General features: G+C 40.6%; 1 protein-coding gene and 1 long non-coding RNA gene across 16 annotated transcripts in view; one reads left to right on the top strand and one right to left on the bottom strand.

The window, feature by feature from the left end:
* Positions 1-20849, bottom strand: part of LOC135344347 (serine/threonine-protein phosphatase 6 regulatory ankyrin repeat subunit A-like) — a 151578-nt gene that overhangs the window by 25963 nt on the left and 104766 nt on the right. For 14 of the 15 annotated variants that reach the window (XM_064541540.1, XM_064541544.1, XM_064541539.1 and 11 more), the window contains one exon: positions 3167-3265. The exons of the other annotated variant lie outside the window; for it this stretch is intronic. In XM_064541540.1, the coding sequence (XP_064397610.1) occupies positions 3167-3265 (99 nt within the window). The remainder of the gene's footprint in view (positions 1-3166; positions 3266-20849) is intronic. 15 annotated transcript variants of the gene reach the window in all.
* Positions 1010-2305, top strand: LOC135344364 (uncharacterized). The gene is made up of 4 exons (XR_010397422.1): positions 1010-1152; positions 1266-1369; positions 1553-1624; positions 2006-2305. It is a non-coding gene; the product is annotated as an uncharacterized LOC135344364 (long non-coding RNA).

Here is a 20849-nt window from a genome sequence, read left to right on the forward strand (position 1 = left end):
AAACATGTGGAAAATATAGAAGTTCATAATCTAATTCAGAGGGCACAATCTCCTACTGGAATTAATTATTAAAGTAATAATAACTTATTGTGTGGAGGCTATCCATGCTGTAAACGCAGTGCTATATGGCAGCCAGGTGAGCAGGCTCATGAGCCACCAACCAACAAACCGACGGACTGCTAATATACACATGGCCAGGTAGTTTGTCATCAAAAGTTCGACACAAACTCAAACTCTGCCATGAGAAAGTCACTTCTACCTAGCTAGCTGCTACCGTAGATACCATGCATGGTAGTAGAATAGACTACTGCAAATCCACGAATTAAAATCCAAGAAAACATGACTAGAAGCCTATAGAAACTCTTACTTGCACTTTATTGATCCTTGAGCAGCTGTAGCAGTCTACACAGACAGACAGACACACATGCACACAAACACACTACCGTATACCTCGCTTGCGCATGCGCACCGAGGCATAATAACAACACTATCCAATGACCTGATTTTATGACGCTGGTCTTATTAGAGAAGCCAGTATGCGTGTACCTACATGTACACTCTAAATGACTTTTGTTGCCAGCAACTTAAATCGAAGTGAAGATATGTCTCTAAAGCCGGAAGAGGAGAATCCAGACAAGAAGTAGCGGAGCCATTTACACTTGAATAACATCTACATTTCATGTGTAAAAGAAAATAGTGGGTGTGGTCAAGTCAGAGTATCACTTAAACGAGCATGCTGACTATAAAAAGGCGTGCCCAGGACAGCTCCGACCGGATGCAACGGGAAAATGGCGAAAATGAAAAAATGAATTTACTTGAGTCTTGCAAAAAGACGCCCTTGACATATAATGCACATTCTTCACATTCTTACGGTCTTCTTTTGATACGCCTTCTTCCGCGCTCTCACGAGATAGTAGACATGACATAAACTTAAAACAAAAAATGGCTGTCAAAAGTTTATTTTCAAGAAGTGTTCTCAACCTCAGAAGAAGCCTACTGGGGTCCACAGGAGCTTTGATTCGAGACTGAAGATACTAAGCAGGTCTTTGTTGATAGAATTGACAGTGCTAAGCTTTTAATTTTCTTGCTGCCAGAGGTTCATTGGCCTTGGAAAACATGAAGATTTGCAAACTGATGTTGTTGTTGAAGAAGGTAAATAGTCTAGTCTATAGTATAAAAGTAAGTAGTGTATAGTATACAGTAATGTGACTTTATCAACCTACGAGTGCTTTTTAACATTAACATTTCATTTTACATGGATAAAGTAACGAAGTGAAGTGTTGAAAGTCTGTAGGGCCAGGGAACACCTAGTGGGTTCGGGTATCGTCCAAGCACCTCCTGAAGAACGGAAATTGATTGTACTACTATTGTAAGTTTTAAATATCGCACGGTGTTGTGGCTGTGGTGAAGTGTGGGGGACTAGTGACAAAATGGACGGGTGTTTTTTCTGTTCAATTACTAGTGGGTCATCATGCTCATAGCCACCATGACATTTGTATAATAACCTTCATACATGGAGTCATTATTATTAATAACGTTCATCTTTTCTCAGGTCGCTTTGAAAGACTACCGTCGCTTGTTGACAGGACAGTGTTCTTGGCATCAACCTCTGTATATAGAAAATGTAAGTCTTATTACTGTATCAAGCAATAATTATATCGTTACCTCTCTGGCCTCTTTTCTGGAGGAAGACTCACTGCTAGGGGTTGGTAGTTCTATTATTCATTCCCACATTATTCCACATCCCATGTACTCGCAACTTTCATCAGGCCTACAGATGTTTATACTACTGACTCGACTGACCTGTATTTCCAAAACCTGCCTATTATTCTCACTAATGTTCCCATGATACCAGCATAAATCTTCCCCAAAATTATGCCAGCACTACCAACCCCTACCCGGGAGAGCTCTCACTTGTTTGCACCCCACTCTACAACTCTAAATGATAGCAAACATTTGTTTGATATACTGACATTAATTAATGCTGATATAAATTCTTTTTCAGAATCAATTTCGCCAAATTTCTACAATGCACAATGGCGTAGTCTCAAGTCTCAATGCCGTCTATTTATATGCAAGAAAGCAAGGAAAACTCTTTGGAAGAGTTCACTGGAGTAATGCTCACTGTAGCTAACCTGGAGCTGTATAGACATAGCCTTTTACTGTACCTACAGACCTACCTAAGCATTATTTATTTGTCAGCCATAATCATAAATTTTTATTTTTGTCTTTAGATTCTGGTAAAGAAGAAAACCCACCAGGAATGTATTCCCCTCCCTTCTGTGTATTTTTTTAGTATTCACGGTGTGTATGAATGGGTTCTGAGCGCTTTTGCGTAAGAGAAAAAAACAGCTCGTTACTAAGGCTTGAATGAAATTTTCGGGGTCAAAGGTCGCGTCCTGGGCAGCTCTTTTTATACTCAAAACTCGCTCCGGGATCCGGAAGTTGCTAATCCGGTAATTAAAGCCAACATGCTCGTTTAAATGATGAATAGTTAAGTACGACACATGAGATATCTTCCTCAGCGATCTGTACAAGAAGATTTATGAAGCATATACAGTAGACTCTCGTTAATCCAGTCACTCTATAGGGACAGTGCAGTTTGGCTAGAATAGCGAGGTGGCTGTATTTCAGAAAATAGCCGCGGCTAAAAACCGACCGTACCTCGAATCTAATGACTAATTTTGCAGTTTTGTCTCGATAATAACGAATCATTCTGCTCTCTATTTAAACGTAATCCAATTTTATCTGCCAAACCACACTCAAAACGTCATAATTATCTGGCCGTAATAAACGTATAAATAAAATTACATTGTAAACCTAGTTTGGGGCAGCCAGTACTGGCCTCAGTATATAGAATAGCGAGTGGCCGTATTATTTCAGAGAACCGGAATAGCGAGAGTCTACTGTACAAGCATTGATCCACTAGACTACCTAAGAACAGTCAATGCACTGAGCTAAAGCATTATTTTTCACAGTGTAGGGCTGTTGATACATAGAGTGATTCTCATCATTATCTAGTCGTCACAGCCATTCAGAGCTTCATGATGTTCGTTAATCAAGAGCTAGAACTACAGTAATAATTATAGCACATGCAGTAATGTAATTACAAAATAGAGCTCACAAGGGTTCAAAAACAAATAAAGGACGTGTATGGAGCACTTACTTGATTTTGTCCATTAACATCTGCTCCACTGTCAATGAGTTGCTGCACTATCTTGGTATGTCCTTTATAACTAGCCCAGTAGAGAGCAGTAGCACCTTCCTATAATCAGTGCAGTGTATTACTTATAGTTGGCAATTATACAGAGGGACAGAGTGAACGATACACAATTAACATAATTATGCAAATCGGCAAAAGAATTGGAGGTTTACGATTACATTGCAATGACATGAATAAAATCAGGAGTGTTCAGTAAAGGCCAAAATAATGTTTCTGTTCCTTTTGCGTAGTACGCTGATTAGATTGTACGCAATTTTTTTCCCCAGCAAAATCATGTAAAAGTTAGAGGGTGGGATACAAAGCTAGAACAGCCAAGAAAATATGTTATACTTATTGTCCACTACATTAAAATTTATGGCAGTAAACCTCCGAGGACGAGGGCGAAGCCCCGAGGCTAAGGATGGTTTACGTTTGCCATAAATTCGAATGTAGTGGACAATAAGTGTTATATACCACCCACTTGAAAGAAAAGTACTTGCATGCTACCTAAGCTACCTCACCTTGGATACAACTAGCAAACAGTCTCAAAAACTATTAAAAACGAATAAAAAGCTTGTGCGTATAGCTTGAAGCCAGTGCTAAGCTTCCAGCTCTATGCACTAACTTGTCAATGTCCAAGCAGTGAGCCCCACCCATCTGTCTTGCCCATGTCAACAAGTTTCTAGCTTCTTTTTGGCTGTGTAGATCTAGTATAAAATCAGTGCGCCCTCAACGCAAGGGGGTTTATATGAGGAATGTGCTCCAGGCCTGGGGTTTATGGTAGTTAAACCCCACCCAGTTGCTATGATACAGACCCCAAGTGGGGAATATAAATTATGTCTTTAATTCAGTTTTCCTGCAGGTATATAGCTATAGGAGTGGAGGCTTGCCTAAAAAGAATGTGTACAAAAAGTTAAGGGAGTATGGAATTCCTTCTACAGTAACAAACGAGTTTTTGGCTGACATAATTATTATGCCTCGAGGCGTAGCCGCAAGAGGGATACGGTAAAGCTGACTGCAGCGTGTGACAAATAGTTTGTACATAATTGTGTACATTAATTATAGGCACCGAAAAAATCATGTCTAGTATGAAAAAAGGATAGCTATAATTATAAATGGTTTGTATACTTATTCAGCCCCAAAGCGATACCGTAACGATATACACAAATACATTTAAGAGCCCTACATACATTGCACAAACCAATTGCTCACTTTATTCTGGCTGTTGACTTGAGCCCTCACAGAAACCAGTAGTTCCACAACACTGAGATGGCCTTTTTGAGCAGCTACCATGAGAGGAGTGAAACCATCCTGTGAGAAAAGAATATCACGGACAGTGTTTCACTATAATTATGGTACATGGATATTCAGTTAATAGGATATGAACCCACCACCGTCTCTGGTAGGTCAACAATGGCTCCAGCAGTGATCAAATGGTGAGCGACATCTTTGTGTCCATTGAAGCTGGCTGCCCAGAGAGCAGTCTCTCCGTCCTATTAATAATTATAGTACTAGTTAACAATCGCGCATACCGTACATGTATAAGAGAGCGAATATTTCGAGGCGCTTAATTTCTGCTATGTTCGAGGGATAGCAATCCTCCACGAAAATTAGGTCCACGAAATACTGACAGACGCGACATCTTTGCATGACCAAAATAGCGTGAATTTACGCTTTTGGAGACACTTTCACACAAAAACCCCGGAAAAAATCGTGCTACGTATAATTATATGCATGGTATAATTATCATCCACACAAAAGTAAGCAACACAGTCATGCATAATTATGCAGCGTGTGACAATAGCTGTTTGCAGGCACTGCAGTATTGTCTAATGGTTAATAATTATAATTATGACACCTACTGAATTTGAACACAGGTATAGAGCGCTTGTTAAAGTGGACAAAGTCGAATTGTCAGATGCTCCACTGACAATGAGTTTCTATCTTGAGAAGGCCTTTACGCATGGAAGTATAATAATAGGGAGCAATAATACAACCCCTGAATAGTGGGCGTGGGCTACCTATGACTCAGTTCTCAACTAGAGCATTGAAGTGCTAACCCTCGGCTGTTGACACGAATAAATAAAACCAGAGGAGTGTTTAGTTATAGAAGCAACAAACTACAATTCTACTTTTTTGATAGAGAGATCTACCTCGACAGGGTTTCATCTAGGTTTTGGGGGGGGGGGAAGTTCACCCCCCCCCCCTGCTCAAGTACCCTCGCGAAAATAAGCCCATCTTGAATAAACTTGATTTGATTATACGCCCACCCAGAATAAAGAGTGTGCATGCGCAGTTATAATGCTAAATGCCACATGTTTAGTATATGTTCGCGGTACACGCTTAATCCGCGAAAACCACGAACATTTATACCCTCAAAATTTACCCGCTATACGGTATACTCATGCATTCATTGTTGTTGTCAATGAAATGTCACACTAATATATACTATACTATATATGACACTATAATTATTATATAATGTATTGAAATGAAAATACAATTTAAGGATTGTCATAGAGCTAAGTGTAAGCCTCGATTTGAAGCCGCAGGTGGGCGCATATTTGAGTGAAACTCACTGCTAGCGATTTAACGTAAGTCTAAATTTTTTGCAGAAAAGGGTGGGCGTATTTTCGCGAGGGTACGGTATCTATACACTCTAAATGACTTACATTGTTCTGACTGTTCACTTGAGCCCCCACAGAAACCATGTGGGGATGAGCGCGCATGCGCATTGCATCCACAGGAATAATTAAAGGGTGTGTCCAAAGAGATCAAGTTCACAATGGCTACTATAGCTAGCAGTTTTAACAGATCTTTTCTGACTCTTGTAGCTAACAAAAAGCTAGCGCTTTAATGCAAGGCTAACTCACATGTGTTGAATAGAAAGTTTGCGCAAACAGATGATGCTATGAAAGATTCTGAAGAGACTGCAACAGTCTTCAATGTGAGTCAAACTAGCCATAACTCGAGAAAGAAGCTTTAGTTTGCTCATCCACGAATCAAAATCCAAGAGAACGTGCATGACTAGAAGCCTATAGAAACTGTTAGTTTTCGTCGCATTGCAACCGTTGAGCAGTTACAGCTGGAATACACACACATACACAGACACAGACACAGTCAGCTTTACTTGTACCCTCGTGCGGCTACGCCTCAAGGCATAATTAATTATTATTAGCCTAGTTTTTAGTTTAAACGTTGTTTTGCAGGGGGGGGTCAAATTTATTTTTGTCAATTTTGCTCAGATAAGCAGAGATAAGTCTCAATGCCCTCGAGAACAAGCTGCTCATGATATCGAGTCTAGCACAAGAGCAAGACTTTTGATTGTATCTCTGCTTTAGAGCAAAATTGGCGAAAATATAATTTAATCCCCCCCCCTGCAAATAACGTTTTAAACTAACAGACACAAAAAACTAGGATTGAAATAGTCTGCAAGAGAGTTTAAGAAAACTTAACATTCTCTCGTTAATTATACTATGCACAAATAAATTGAGCCCCTTAGAAACAAGTAGTTTCACAACACTGAGATGGTCTTTTTGAGAAGCTATCATAAGAGGGTTAGTGCCATTCTGAAAAAAGGACGTAAAATAATTATAGATAACTGCATAATTTTCGAGGCGCTTAATTTTTGCTGTTTTCAAGGGTTAGCAATCCTACACGAATACTTCGCTAGTCAAGAGAGTCATTGACAGATGGTTTTAAAACGAAACAACATTGCATGTGTCTAGTTTGAAATGGACGGCTATAAATAATTATAACTACAGCACTGAGGTGCTAACCCTCGGGTGTTCACATGAATAATAAAGATCTATTAACTGAAAGAGTGTTAATTATAACTAAGCAGCAAGTAACAGGAGCTGTAGAGACATGCGGAAACTTTTGAGAACAGAGTTTTAGCAGTCATGCATGACTAGGATCACAGCAAAAAAAATCTGGAGTCTCAGAAATATGGCTCCTGTGAGGGAGGCTCATTTAATTATTAAAGAAGAACATCACCTCAGCCAAAAAAGCAAATTAAGGCCGCGTGTTGCTTGTAAGCCCTGCAGCCAAGTTCAAGCTTCTTAGCTTTTATGTGATGCTTTAACATCAAAATGTGCAACAACAAAAACTAGTTGTGTGAAGGCTATCCATGCTGTAAACGAACCACTATGGCATCCAGGTAAGCAGACTCAGACAAATAATGCAACCCCGCTGGTTAAATAATAATTAGGCATTTCTAATAATTATAATTATTGCTCCCCTAATTAAGTAATTGGGGGTAAAGACGTGGCCTAGCCACCAGTCATAGCCCATCGGACGAAAGTCCTACTCCCAAGGAATTGAAGCATGAACACATCAAGTGAGCGCTATGGCACGAAGTAAAGATGCTGGGGAGGATTGACGAATTGTCCAACCCCTGCATTAGCACGTATGGCAAGCCATGTGGTTCAAAAATAGAAAGCACAAAACGTACTGTTATTATGCCTAAAAACGTACGTGTTTTGGCTATAAACGTACGTGTTTCATTATACCGCTACGTCTTCCTGCAACGTAAGGTGTTTTATTATAAACGTACGTGTTTCATTATAAAGGTACGTGTCAGGTTATATCTAGCCTCGAATCCAGGCCGATATTTTAATCGGCCTGGTCTCGAGGCTAGGTTATATCTGAAACACCTAGCTAGTGACAGAGTAGCCTCGATTCAAGGCCGCCTGGAATCGAGGCTAGTGACAGAGAGACTTGCACAAAAAGCTAAAATGAAACACGTACGTTTATAATAAAACACTTTATGTTGCAGGAAGACGTAGCGGTATAATGAAACACGTACGTTTATAGAAAACACGTACGTTTATAGCCAAAACACGTACGTTTTTAGGCATAATAACAGTACGTTTTGTGCTTTCTATTTTTGAACCACACGGCTTGCCATAAGCACGCTGCATAATAATTATTGATTGAGGCAAACTGAAGTAATAGCAAGATCAGTGTCAGCAGAGAGTTGTACAATAGTAAGGTCCTCGACCGAGCGAATCCTGGTGCTATGACCAGCGTAATGTAAGCCCCCCAGGAAAGTGCCTTACGAAACTGTGAGGGCAAATCGAGTACAGGGCAATGTGTGCTCACTGCGTGACTCCATGTCAGAGTGGAATTCGCTACTGATGCATGTGTCGCTGTATAGAGCAGTACATTATAGAGCAGCATCAGCAGGGCAGTATATTACAGAGCAGTACATTATAGAGCAGCCTCAGCAGGGCAGTATATTACAGAGCAGTACATTATAGAGCAGCCTCAGCAGGGCAGTATATTACAGAGCAGTACATTATAGAGCAGCCTCAGCAGGGCAGTACATTATAGAGCAGAGCAGAGCAGTACATTATAGAGCGCAGTATTATTATAGAGTAGAGCAGAGCAGAGCAGTATATAGTACAAGCCGTATGGGCACTGTGCAGGGGGCAGAATATTATAGAGCGGTATATATTATAGAGCAGAGCAGTATATTATAAGCCGTATAGGCACCGGGCAGGGCAGGGCATTAGGGAGCATAACAATAGATGGCATAGGCCATGCATTAATAGAAGCAAATAATAATGGCCTTCAGGGCACACAGGCAGGGCATATGGCATAACCAATAGCAATAGCACAGCATTATGCGGGTGCACAAGTATAATGAAGCAAATGAAAATTCATTTGCTACACCCTCCTAGTAAGCGAACTATAGGCACAACTCATAGGCACAACTCGAGAACCACGCACCATGCCACAAACCAAAATCCTGGAAACATGACCAGGAGCCCACAGAGAATCTCCAGTTGCATTTGCATGAGCAACTGTAGCAGTATACACACAGGTGCACTACCAACTACCTCGCTGCACACCGAGGCATAATAATTAGGGCAAGGCAGGGCGTACGATAGGGAAATGGTAGGGGCATAGCAAGCTGGGGATGGTATTTAGTACTGTATCATCTATGCTAAAATGATGTTCAAAATAATTTATACCGGGTCTGTATCATAGAAATTGGGTGTGGTTTAACTACCATAAACTCTGCATTCCTCATGAACTCCCTTGCCTTGAGAGCGTACTATACTACATCTACCCAGCCAAAAAGAAGCTAGACATGCACTTGTTGCCAAGGGCATGCATGACAGAAGGGTGGGGTACAACATGCAGCTATAGGGAATGGTGTGAATTGATCAACTGTGATTATTGCTAAAAAGATTGCCAAAATAAAAAAAAAAGTCCATAATTAACTGCTATATACGCATGCTCTCATTGAAACAGTGCAGCCTTGCAGCTCTTTTCCCACTCTTGCAGCTAGCGTAGAATCTAGTGCAGAGCTAACTATACTTGCAACAATATTAGAAAGTTTTGCAACGCACCATTGCGCATGAGAACAAGGCATAATTATCAGTCCCAAACTTTCTGGCCATACGTCTACCGTACCATCGCGAGAATATCCCCACCCTTAGAAGTTTAAGCTTATTAGGGGACTGGGCGTTTAATCGCGAACGGCGAGTTTTCATTCATATACGCCCACCCTCGGCCTCAAATCGAGGCTTACACTTTGCTCTATGATAATTCTTTATTAGTATTTTCATTTCAATACATAGTACAGTTTGAATATTTCATTGTTAATCTCAGTACTCCGAGAAACATATGCTAACCTTGCACGTACAAACTAACTACACGTACAAACTTATATCCCATTACCGCAACACTCCTTGGAGGGTGAGCCGGACCATGACTGATGACTGCGTTAGCACGTTGCATAATAATTATTGATCGAGGCAAGTGATAACCAATATAGGAAGCAAGGATCAGTGTCAGCATGCACCTAGAGATTTTAATACGATAGTAAGGTCCTCGACCGTGCTGATCCTAGTGCTATAACCAGCCCTCAGGAAAGCACATTACGAAATTGGGAGGTAAACCGGGGCAAATTGAGTACAGGGCAATGTGTGCTCGCAGCGTGACTCCTTGTCAGAGTGGATTGGCTACAGATATGTTTCGCTGTGTAGCCGCTCAGAGCATAATGTGAGCCAAGTTAACAGCGTTAATTTTACGAGAACGTATGCTGTGGGATTGGGTAGTACCGGATCCTAGTAAAAAACGCGTTGCAGGGCGGCTTGAGATTTTTGGTCCAAGCAGGGGATGTCAGGGGCGGATCCAGGAATTTTGAAAAGGGGGTGCAGTTTGAAGAAAATGTTCACTAAAAAAAAGGTCAACAGATTTTTTAAAGCCCAATCAGTGTAGCTTTTCTGATCATGGATTGATTGATGACAGTATGAGATAAGCCCCGTTTACACGACACCTAATCCGGGTCGAATCCGGGTCAGATTTTTCTGAGTAGTGGGCATAGTCGAATGATCACTAATTTCATTTGCGCAAACATTGGACTGATAGGAAGCTACAGGCTTACTCTAGAAACACCCACGAACATGTACAACACCTCAGAATTAGCCCTTTGTGCTTACTCACAGCTAAACAGCTTCTGACACAATCTGAACCACCTCCAAAGGTGGGTTGGCTAATCCGGATTAGAACCCCGATAAGGGCCGTTTACACAAACGCGGTTATGTTTAATCCGGATTCCAACCCGGATTAAAGGCCTCGTGTAAACGGGGCTATACATAGTAGCAGGAGATAGCAGAAATAGATGATATCATATTGCTCTTCAAAAGTCTACAACTAGAGATCTTCTGCTATTCTGCGTTCTGCTATAATTGATTGCTGGTCCTGCTTCTCTAAGCCACAACCACTTCGTGAGCTAGTTTTATTCGAGCTGGTCAGAAAGGGGGGGGGGAGCACATTCCCCTTGTGCCCTGCACTGGATCCGCCACTGGATGTCCAGTGTGGAGATTGTTATAATTATCAGGGATTAGAAACGGATAGAGCACTCTCAAAGTCGAGGCTGTGCTGTAATATAAATAAAGTTCAAACTTCCTTTTAGATAGTAAACTTTCACTCTTGGTCCACAAGCAACATCAAACCACGAATAATGACCACGCGACTTATCTAGCCACTGTCTCTATACCACGCGACTTATCTAGCCACCAGGGAACCACTATAACACTGACCCCACGAAGGTGCACATTATGCCAGATAATTTTGCGGCAAAAATGTCCCGGTGGTTTGCCTCGAATGCACGAGGTAGTACTGTAGTAAGGGTTATCGCAGCAGCTGAGTAAGCGCTATTATGGCTAGTGAGAAGATCAAGGGTTGATGACTACTGCCGTCCACATTCGGGATGGGCCTCACTATATTGTGTGTGTCAGATTGCAGATTTTCTCTCTAAATTTATTCATAGGAAGCTGTTAAGCTCGTCTGGTTCTTTCAAGAACTCAATAGAACTTCCTACAAAATGTATGCATCAAGATCTTTCAGCCAAGCCTGTGGTCAAACTCGTTTCCCGTTTCCACTAACAGTGTATGTCGAACGTAGACTCGCTAGCCAGCCCTTCCTTGGGATAAGGGACTGGTGGATTGCCTACATGTATCTGAGAGTTGTGCCGATGGAATTTTAATGAGTTGCATGACATTATGTATGACATCATCCTATGGTTTGTATTTTACCAATGTCTGACGTGAGTGGGTTGCAAATGGTTACAAATAAGCTCCCCTTGCTTAGTTTGTGGCAAAGAAACCTAGAAATCATGAGAACTGGTAGTATAAGGCTACTGTCCATCCCCACATACTCTAGATTTCAAAAATAGCAATGTAAGCCGGATCAAGACAAGTGGTGCAAATCATCTACATACTAAAAGTTTTGCTAAGTTCGCCGTCACTGCTTGCTCATTTCATTTTGCACTAGCACAGTCTGCTCATCCATTATTTTGATTGATTGTCATGCATTCTACCACAAAGAAACTAATCGTGGGCGTAAGAATGTCACATGAAATTGATACTGCACTCTGATTGGTCATTACTAGATTCAGGTAACGGCAAAATTCTTAGATAGGCAATCCACCAGTCCCTTACCCCAAGGAAGGCGAGTCTATGTCAAACGGCCTAGACTTTTATGCTGTTCTTTTAGGTGTGCCATGGTGTTTGTTGGCCGAGCAGAATATGTGATCCGTGTGGCCATGGGCAATGTACTATTGGCCAGTTTGCCTTGAAATTTGCTTGTTTAATGAGATATGGCATGTGAGAAACAGCGAATGCCTATATACTCTTGCGTTTGTGAGGGTTGTGCGGTGTTACGTATCTAATTAATTAGAGGAATGCAACCCCGCTGGTTAAATAATAATAAGACATTTCTAATAATTATATTGCTCCCCTAATTAACTACTTGGGGGTAAAGACGTGGCCTAGCCACCAGTCATAGCCCATCGGACGAAAGTCCTACCCCCAAGGAATTGAAGCATGAACACATCAAGTGAGCGCTATGGCACGAAGTAAAGATGCTGGGAAGGATTGACGAATTGTCCAACCCCCTGCATTAGCCTACTGCATTAGCCTGCTGCATAATAATTATTGATTGAGGCAAAGTAATACCAATAGGGAGCAAGATCAGTGTCAGCAGAGAGTTGTACAATAGTAAGGTCCTCGACTGAGCAAATCCTGGCGCTATGACCAGTGTAATGTAAGCCCCCCAGGAAAGTGCCTTACGAAATTGTGAGGGCAAATCGAGTACAGGGCAATGTGTGCTCACTCCATGTCAGAGTGAAATTCGCTACTGATGCATATGTCGCTGTATAGAGCAGTACATTATAGAGCAGCCTCAGCAGGGCAGTATATAATTATGGCGTACAGGGCACACAGACAGGGCATATGGCATAAGCAATAGCAATAGCAGAGCATAATGCGGGTGCACAAGTATAATGAAGCAAATGAAAATCATTTTGCTACACCCTCCTACATGTAGTAAGCGAACTATAGGCACAACTCAAGAACAACGCACCACGCCACAAACCAAAATCATGGAAACATGACTAGGAGCCCACAGAGAATCTCCAGTTGCACTTGCATGAGCAGCTGTAGCAGTCTACACGCAGGCGCACTACCAACTACCTCACTGCGCACCGAGGCACAGATGGGTGGGGCTCGCTAAACACCAGGAATTAAGGCTGGAAAATGGGTGGGGCTCATATTGCTTGGATAGAAGCTTAGTAATGTCTACAAGCTATACGAACAAGCTTGCCGTTCTGTTAGCTAGTTCTATCCAAGGTGAGGTATAGCTTAGGTAGCAATTGTTTTTCATTTCAGTGGGTATAATTATAACACTTATAGTCCACTACATTCGAATTTATGGCAATGTAAATCTTTGGCCTCAGAGGTTTACTGTCATAAAGTATAATTATAGTGGAAATTATACTGGACAATATTACATAAATATGGTTTGTACATGTAGGAATAAACAACGTGATGAAAATTAGGATATGTTTACATTTTTACTGCATTTTGGGGTAACTGTCTAAGTCTATTGTATTAAGCAAAATCTATGAAGTACCCGTAATAATTATGACCTAATCACCACTCACACTGTAACGTTTGACATCCAACTTAAAATAAGATCAACACAATAGTACATGAGAGAATATACGAACATGCAACCAGAAAACATGTGAAAAAAAATTCATAATCTAATTCAGAGGGCAAAATCTCCTACTGGAAGAGGAACGCCTTTGTTACCAACAAAAATATTTCCCACCCACACAAGACAACCGAAGAACTGTCAACTCTCTATAGCCTAAGAAAGAGATACATATACCCCCATGCATGGCGGAACAAAACAAGGAGAGGAGGAAAAGCCAGAACACATGCACAACCTGCCACACATGAAAATCAATACTGTATACAAGTCGATCATATACTGCCCATGCCCGAAACATAACAAGGCGTTTATAGAGCACTAAAGTTCTAATCCTCGGCTGCATGACATAAATAGATGTATACAAACCATGTAGAGGAGTGTTCATACACACAATAAAGAAGCAACAAACTACAATTCTACTTTTACTAGAGACCGGTAAAGGATCACCTCAGCTTCAAATGTGTAGCTTTACCTCGAATAAAGGTCGCGTGTAGAGCTAATTACACGGTACTTACACAGAAAGACAGAGTGAAAGACATTATCAAGCGGAGGCTTGGTTAAGGCCGTTTCATAAATATTAGTCATAAATGAGAGTGCATTGCTCATTGTCTATTCATTGTCATTGTGTAATGGTTATTCGAGTCCGGATAATAATTATGTCACTAAATGAAAAAAGTGCCCCAAGTATATAGGAGAGCTTTAATGCTCGTCGGCACTATATCTTTCCTATATTATACTATAATTATGAGGCATTTTTATAATGCATGTGCATTAAACAATTTCCCCAGGTATATAATGCTCGGCACTAAATCTCTCCTATAATAATATGGATCATGTGTAATGATTGATGGCACTAAGTCTCTCCTATAATAATATGGATAATGTGTAATGATTGAGGGCACTAAATCTCTCCTATAATAATATGGGAGGTTCTTAATGACTGAGGGCACTAATACTCTCCTATATTACTTTAGGAAGGATGCAATGCCCCTTGCATTAAACCTTTCCTATTATATCAGATATGACTATAGGAATAATATGGTGTGCCCAGCACTAAAGTTCTCCTATAATAATATGGACAATGCCTAATGTCTGGGGGCACGAAGTCTCTCCTATAATAATATGGGGTATGCTTAATATCTGAGGGCACTAAGTCTCTCCTAAATAACTATAGGAGATAATGTATCCTGTTAGCACTAACAACAATCATTAATAATATGCTTCAAATTTGTATGGTGAAGAAGGGACAATTAAACTAAACTATCAATGTCAAAAACTAATCAAGGCATAGTTCAAGAGGACGTCTTGCTTTCTTTGTCAGGGCACATGCAGGGAAAGGTAGAAAACTTTCCTGTGTTAAGCAGCTGAATATATGTCCTCGCATCTTCTTCTGGTTAAACAGCAAACTCGAAGGATCTTCCCCATATAACAATGACACACAAAAGGCGATTGCAAAGCACCCACAGTCCCTGCTGCCCTTTTGGCGCTGTACATAATTATGGTCTTTCTACCAGGCATTTTCCATAGAGCGACAGCATCTGCTCTTTTAACTTCAGGTCGAGCTCCTTTGGCAGAAGGGAATCGAAGAGGAAGACGATGCCACTGCTAAGACTTGACAGTGCCCAATGATAAAAGGGTTAGTACCATTTTGAAAAAAGGACGTAAAATAATTGTAGATAACTGCATAATATTCGAGGCGCTTAATTTTTGCTGTTTTCAAGGGTTAGCAATCCTAAACGAATACTTTGCTAACGGAAGACGCTCCATTTGATCAAATAGGGTGACATTTATTTAACGACACGCTCTTAGAGGCACTAGTTTCATCAAAATATCGTGCTATATAATTATGGTATAGCAGTCTGTCCATACTGCGTATATATATATCTGTTAAGTAAAGACAAACTCTAGAGAGTCATTGACAGATGAAAAATTAAAACGAAACAACATTGCATGTGTCTAGTTTGAAAAGGATGGCTATAAATAATTATAACTACAGCACTGAGGTGCTAACCCTCGGCTGTTCACATGAATAATAAAGATCTATTAACTGAAAGAGTGTTAATTATAACTAAGCAGCAAGTAACAGGAGCTGTAGAGACATGTGGAACTTTTGAGAACAGAGTTTTAGCAGTCATGCATGACTAGGATCACAGCAAAAAAAATCTGGAGTCTTAGAAATATGGCTCCTGTGAGGTAGATTCATTTAATTATTAAAGAAGCAACATCACCTCAGCCAAATAAGTGTCTCAAATTAAGGCCGTGTGTTGCTTGTAAGTCCTTCAACCAATTTCAAGCTTCTTAGCTTTTATTTGATGCTTTAACATAAAAATGTGCAACAACAAAAACTTGTTGTGTGAAGGCTATCCATGCTGTAAACGAACCACTATGGCATCAAGGTAAGCAGACTCAGAATTACACAGACAAACAAACCAACGGACTACTATACCTGCTGACCGCAGCAGGGCCTCAGGTATAATTATCTTCTTAAAAAGAATCTACTCCAAAAGTGCATGGAGCATACTGCCATTGAGGTGTGTGTGTGTGTACAGCTATGTTTTGTTTGTACAATAATTATTATTGCTGTTACAGCTGAACCTCCATTACCGACCACCTTCGAAGAGTAACCACACACGATAAAACGGCCAAGAGCTCAGGTCTGGATTGAAACTACAATGACTTCAATGACTTCATGTAAAGCAACTTCTCAGGAGCGATCAACTTTCTACTCCGTATAACGAGCAGTTTTCTAATCCCCCCGTCCCTACAGCCTTTTCAAAGCTTGTATATATGAGTTAGAGAAACGGTTAGCAAAGCTCCAATATTCATATGCAGGAATTGATTCAGAGCACACACCTCTGTTCCCCAATGGTGTTTGTTTTATGGAGGTTCCACTATATTATTTTTGTATGAGCAAAATTACGTTACGAAATTAAGGTACTTCCACGAAAAAATTAAGTGTGGTTCGAAATTTCACGCTATACAGAATATCATCCCGACAAAAAGAGACACATGCATATAATGACGGCACCGCAGGTGCTGATACCTCGGTGGATGTGTCAAAGCTACATAACATAAATCTACTAGCGATTGCTAATACACACAGATATCATAATTTTCTTACGGTAATTTTGCTGCATATAACCACAGGGAAACTCAAAGAGTGGGAAATGATGGACAATCCCCTCAGCTAAGATGCTTTATTAATTGTAAAAAGAATGTGTACAAAAAATTAATGGAGTATGGAATTCCTTCTACAGTAACAAACGAGTTTTTGGCTGACATAATTATTATGCCTCGAGGCGTAGCCGCAAGAGGGATACGGTAAAGCTGACTGCAGCGTGTGACAAATAGTTTGTACATAATTGTGTACATTAATTATAGGCACCGAAAAAATCATGTCTAGTAGGAAAAAAGGATAGCTATAATTATAAATGGTTTGTATACTTATTCAGCCCCAAAGCGATACCTTAACGATGTACACAAATACATTTAAGAGCTCTACATACATTGCACAAACCAATAATTGCTCACTTTATTCTGGCTGTTGACTTGAGCCCTCACAGAAACCAGTAGTTCCACAACACTGAGATGGCCTTCTTGAGCAGCTACCATGAGAGGAGTGAAACCATCCTGTGAGACAAGAATATCACGGACAGTGTTTCACTATAATTATGGTACATGAATATTCAGTTAATAGGATATGAACCCACCGTCTTTGGTAGGTCAACAATGGCTCCAGCAGTGATCAAATGGTGAGCGATATCTTTGTGTCCAATGAAGCTGGCTGCCCAGAGAGCAGTCTCTCCGCCCTATTAATAATTATAGTACTAGTTAATAATCACACATACCGTACATGTATGAGAGAGCGAATATTTCGAGGCGCTTAATTTCTGCTATGTTCGAGGGATAGCAATCCTCCACGAAAATTAGGTCCACAAAATACTGACAGACGCGACATCTTTGCATGACCAAAATAGCGTGAATTTACGCTTTTGGAGACACTTTCACACAAAAACCCCGGAAAAAATCGTGCTACGTATATATGCATGGTATAATTATCATCCACACAAAAGTAAGCAACACAGTCATATGCATAATTATGCAGCGTGTGACAATAGTTGTTTGCAGGTACTGCAGTGTTGTCTAATGGTGAACATAATTATGACACCTACTGAATTTGAACACAGGTATAGAGCGCTTGTTAAAGTGGACAAAGTCAAATTGTCAGATGCTCCACTGACAATGAGTTTCTATCTTGAGAAGGCCTTTACACATGGAAGTATAATAATAGGGAGCAGTAATACAACCCCTGAATAGTGGGCGTGGGCTACGTGTGACTCAGTTCTCAACTAAAGCACTAAAGTGCTAACCCTAGGCTGTTGACATGAATAAATAAAACCAGGAGTGTTCAGTTATAGAAGCAACAAAATACAATTCTACTTTTGATAGAGACCGTTAAAGGATTACTTCAGCTGCTCGAATAAAGGTCGCGTGTAGAGGTAAGTTTAGCTTTTGCTCGCTTTTATACGACAACGAAGCTTTAATATCGAAATCTGCCCAATTAAAACTAATATTGTGTGGAGGATATCCATGCTTGACATGAATAAATAAAATCAGGAGTGTTCAGTTATACAGTAGAGGCCAAAATAATGTTTCTGTTCCTTTTGCGTAGTACGCTGATTAGATTGCACGCAATTTTTTTTCCCAGTAAAATCATGTAAAAGTTAGAGGGTTGGATACAAAGCTAGAACAATCAAGAAAATATGTTATACTTATTGTCCACTACATCAGAATTTATGGCAGTAAACCTCTGAGGACGAGGGCGAAGCCCCGAGGCCAAGGATGGTTTACGTTTGCCATAAATTCGAATGTAGTGGACAATAAGTGTTATAATTATACCCACTTGAATGAAAAGTACTTGCATGCTACCTAAGCTACCTCACCTTGGATACAACTAGCAAACAGTCTCAAAAACTATTGAAAACGAATAAAAAGCTTGTGCGTATAGCTTGAAGCCAGTGCTAAGCTTCCAGCTCTATGCACTAACTTGTCAATGTCCAAGCAGTGAGCCTCACCCATCTGTCCTGCCCTTGTCAACAAGTTTCTAGCTTCTTTTTGGCTGTGTAGATCCTCTAGTATAAAATCAGTGCGCCCTCAATGCAAGGGAGTTTATATGAGGAATGTGCTCCAGGCCTGGGGTTTATGGTAGTTAAACCCCACCCAGTTGCTATGATACAGACCCCAAGTGGGGAATATAATGTTAATAAATTATGTCTTTAATTCAGTTTTCCTGCAGGTAGCTAGAAGTGGAGGCTTGCCTCGCTGCTGATCAGATCAATTGGCGAGGACGACTTCACAGCGTGGCCCCTGGATGAGCGGGCGCCATGGATACATTGTATTGCAGATCTCAGTCGAGAGAAAGATAGGCGGGCACATAGCCAGTACAGGGTCGAGCAGTATGTCTGCTCCCATTTTTCAGCTAGACAAGAGGCAAGTCGCTTGTAAAACGTTATGGACTGTTTTGCCATGCCTATTGGAGTGAAGGTTGAGTGTTTGACATCTCGGGCTCGTTGCTCGTAAGTTCTTTTTTTTTAATTTTTGTATTTCTTGTAACAGTTTGCAATGCTAGAGTTTTTGTTTGACGGAGCGTGTGGGTTGAACACCCTGACATCCAGGAATGTCTTTTCTTGGCGTCCTCCCCAGCAATTACTCGTTTCCGCCTATGCACGTACTACGCTGTGTTTCGTTTTTACACATGTACTACACTGCGGTTTCCGTGTTTACTACTGAAAGGTGGTAATTGGATAATTTGATTGCAGCTAAATAATAGTTGAGCAGTTTACAGTCTTCTCAGTCTAATCTGATTGCAACAAAGTTGTAAACAATAGTTGAGGACAATTCCAGTCTTCCCAGTCTCCATTCCTATAAGCTTGCCTATTATACTCCCTTTGCTGATGATGGCCCTCCAAACTCTACTAAGAGATGCTGAGAAACTAAACAGTAAGTTTGTACACCACACTCTCTAAGTTCAGTTTTTACTTGTGCATGTACTGCCCGTTTGGAGCAAATAGTAAATTGCAAAAAACCACTTGAGATGAGTGTAACAGTTTACACAAGTAAAGCACAATACTATAGAACAAGGGACCAAGTTTAGATTTTGGAACAGAAGATTCAGATCTTTATGTGGATATAATTATACACCTAGCTATACCTAGTACAGTATTCAGCATAAACTACTATAGTTGGGTAACCATGAAAAACTAATCCTTATCAAGAGGAGTTAAGTGGCGTAATATGTTATTGTGGCAGAGAATTGGAGACTGGTTCAGCAGCAGGCTGTTAATTTCTCAGTAAGCAATTTTAAAAATAGCTAGACGAACAGGCAGTTTATGTCGTAATCAAGCTACTCCTACAGCCCAAACTTAGTACTTACAGATAGAGATTTGGCAAAGTTGTGGTTTAGCTGTAAATTAACCTCAAGTGGTTTTTTATATTTTCCAAAACTTCACATGACATAAATAGATGTATACAAACCATGCAGAGGAGTGTTCTGTTACACACAATAAACAAGCAACAAACTACAATTCTACTTTTAATAGAGACCGGTAAAGGATCACCTCAGCTGCAAATGTGTAGCTATACCTCGAATAAAGGTCGCATGTAGAGCTAATTACAAAAAGACAGAGTGAAAGACACACTAAATCGACAATAACATTATCAAGCGGAGGCATCCGTGCATGCGTATAATCATGGCGGTCCTTTCAACATGCATGGGTGCTGACTTGCTAAAATCCATCTTTTAAATTGCCCAAGGGACGAAAACTTTACATTCTCAAAATTTCTGACAATGTAATCGTTGAACTGCAATGCACGCACTAACAAATTATACTCACTTTATTTTGACTGTTGAGTTGAGCTCCCTTAGAAACAAGTAGTTCCACAACACTGAGATGGCCTCCTCGAGAAGCTATCATGAGAGGAGTGAAACCATCCTGAAAAAAGGACGTAAAATATAGATGAAAAGATTGCCAACAGTTAATGTCTATGATTAATTGCTGTGCATGCTCTCATGAAACAGTGCAGCCTTGCAGCTCTTTCCCCACTTTTGCAGCTAGCGTTCTAGTGCAGAGCTAAC

This window comes from Halichondria panicea, chromosome 11, assembly GCF_963675165.1.
Source record: "Halichondria panicea chromosome 11, odHalPani1.1, whole genome shotgun sequence".
Lineage (NCBI taxonomy): Eukaryota > Metazoa > Porifera > Demospongiae > Suberitida > Halichondriidae > Halichondria > Halichondria panicea.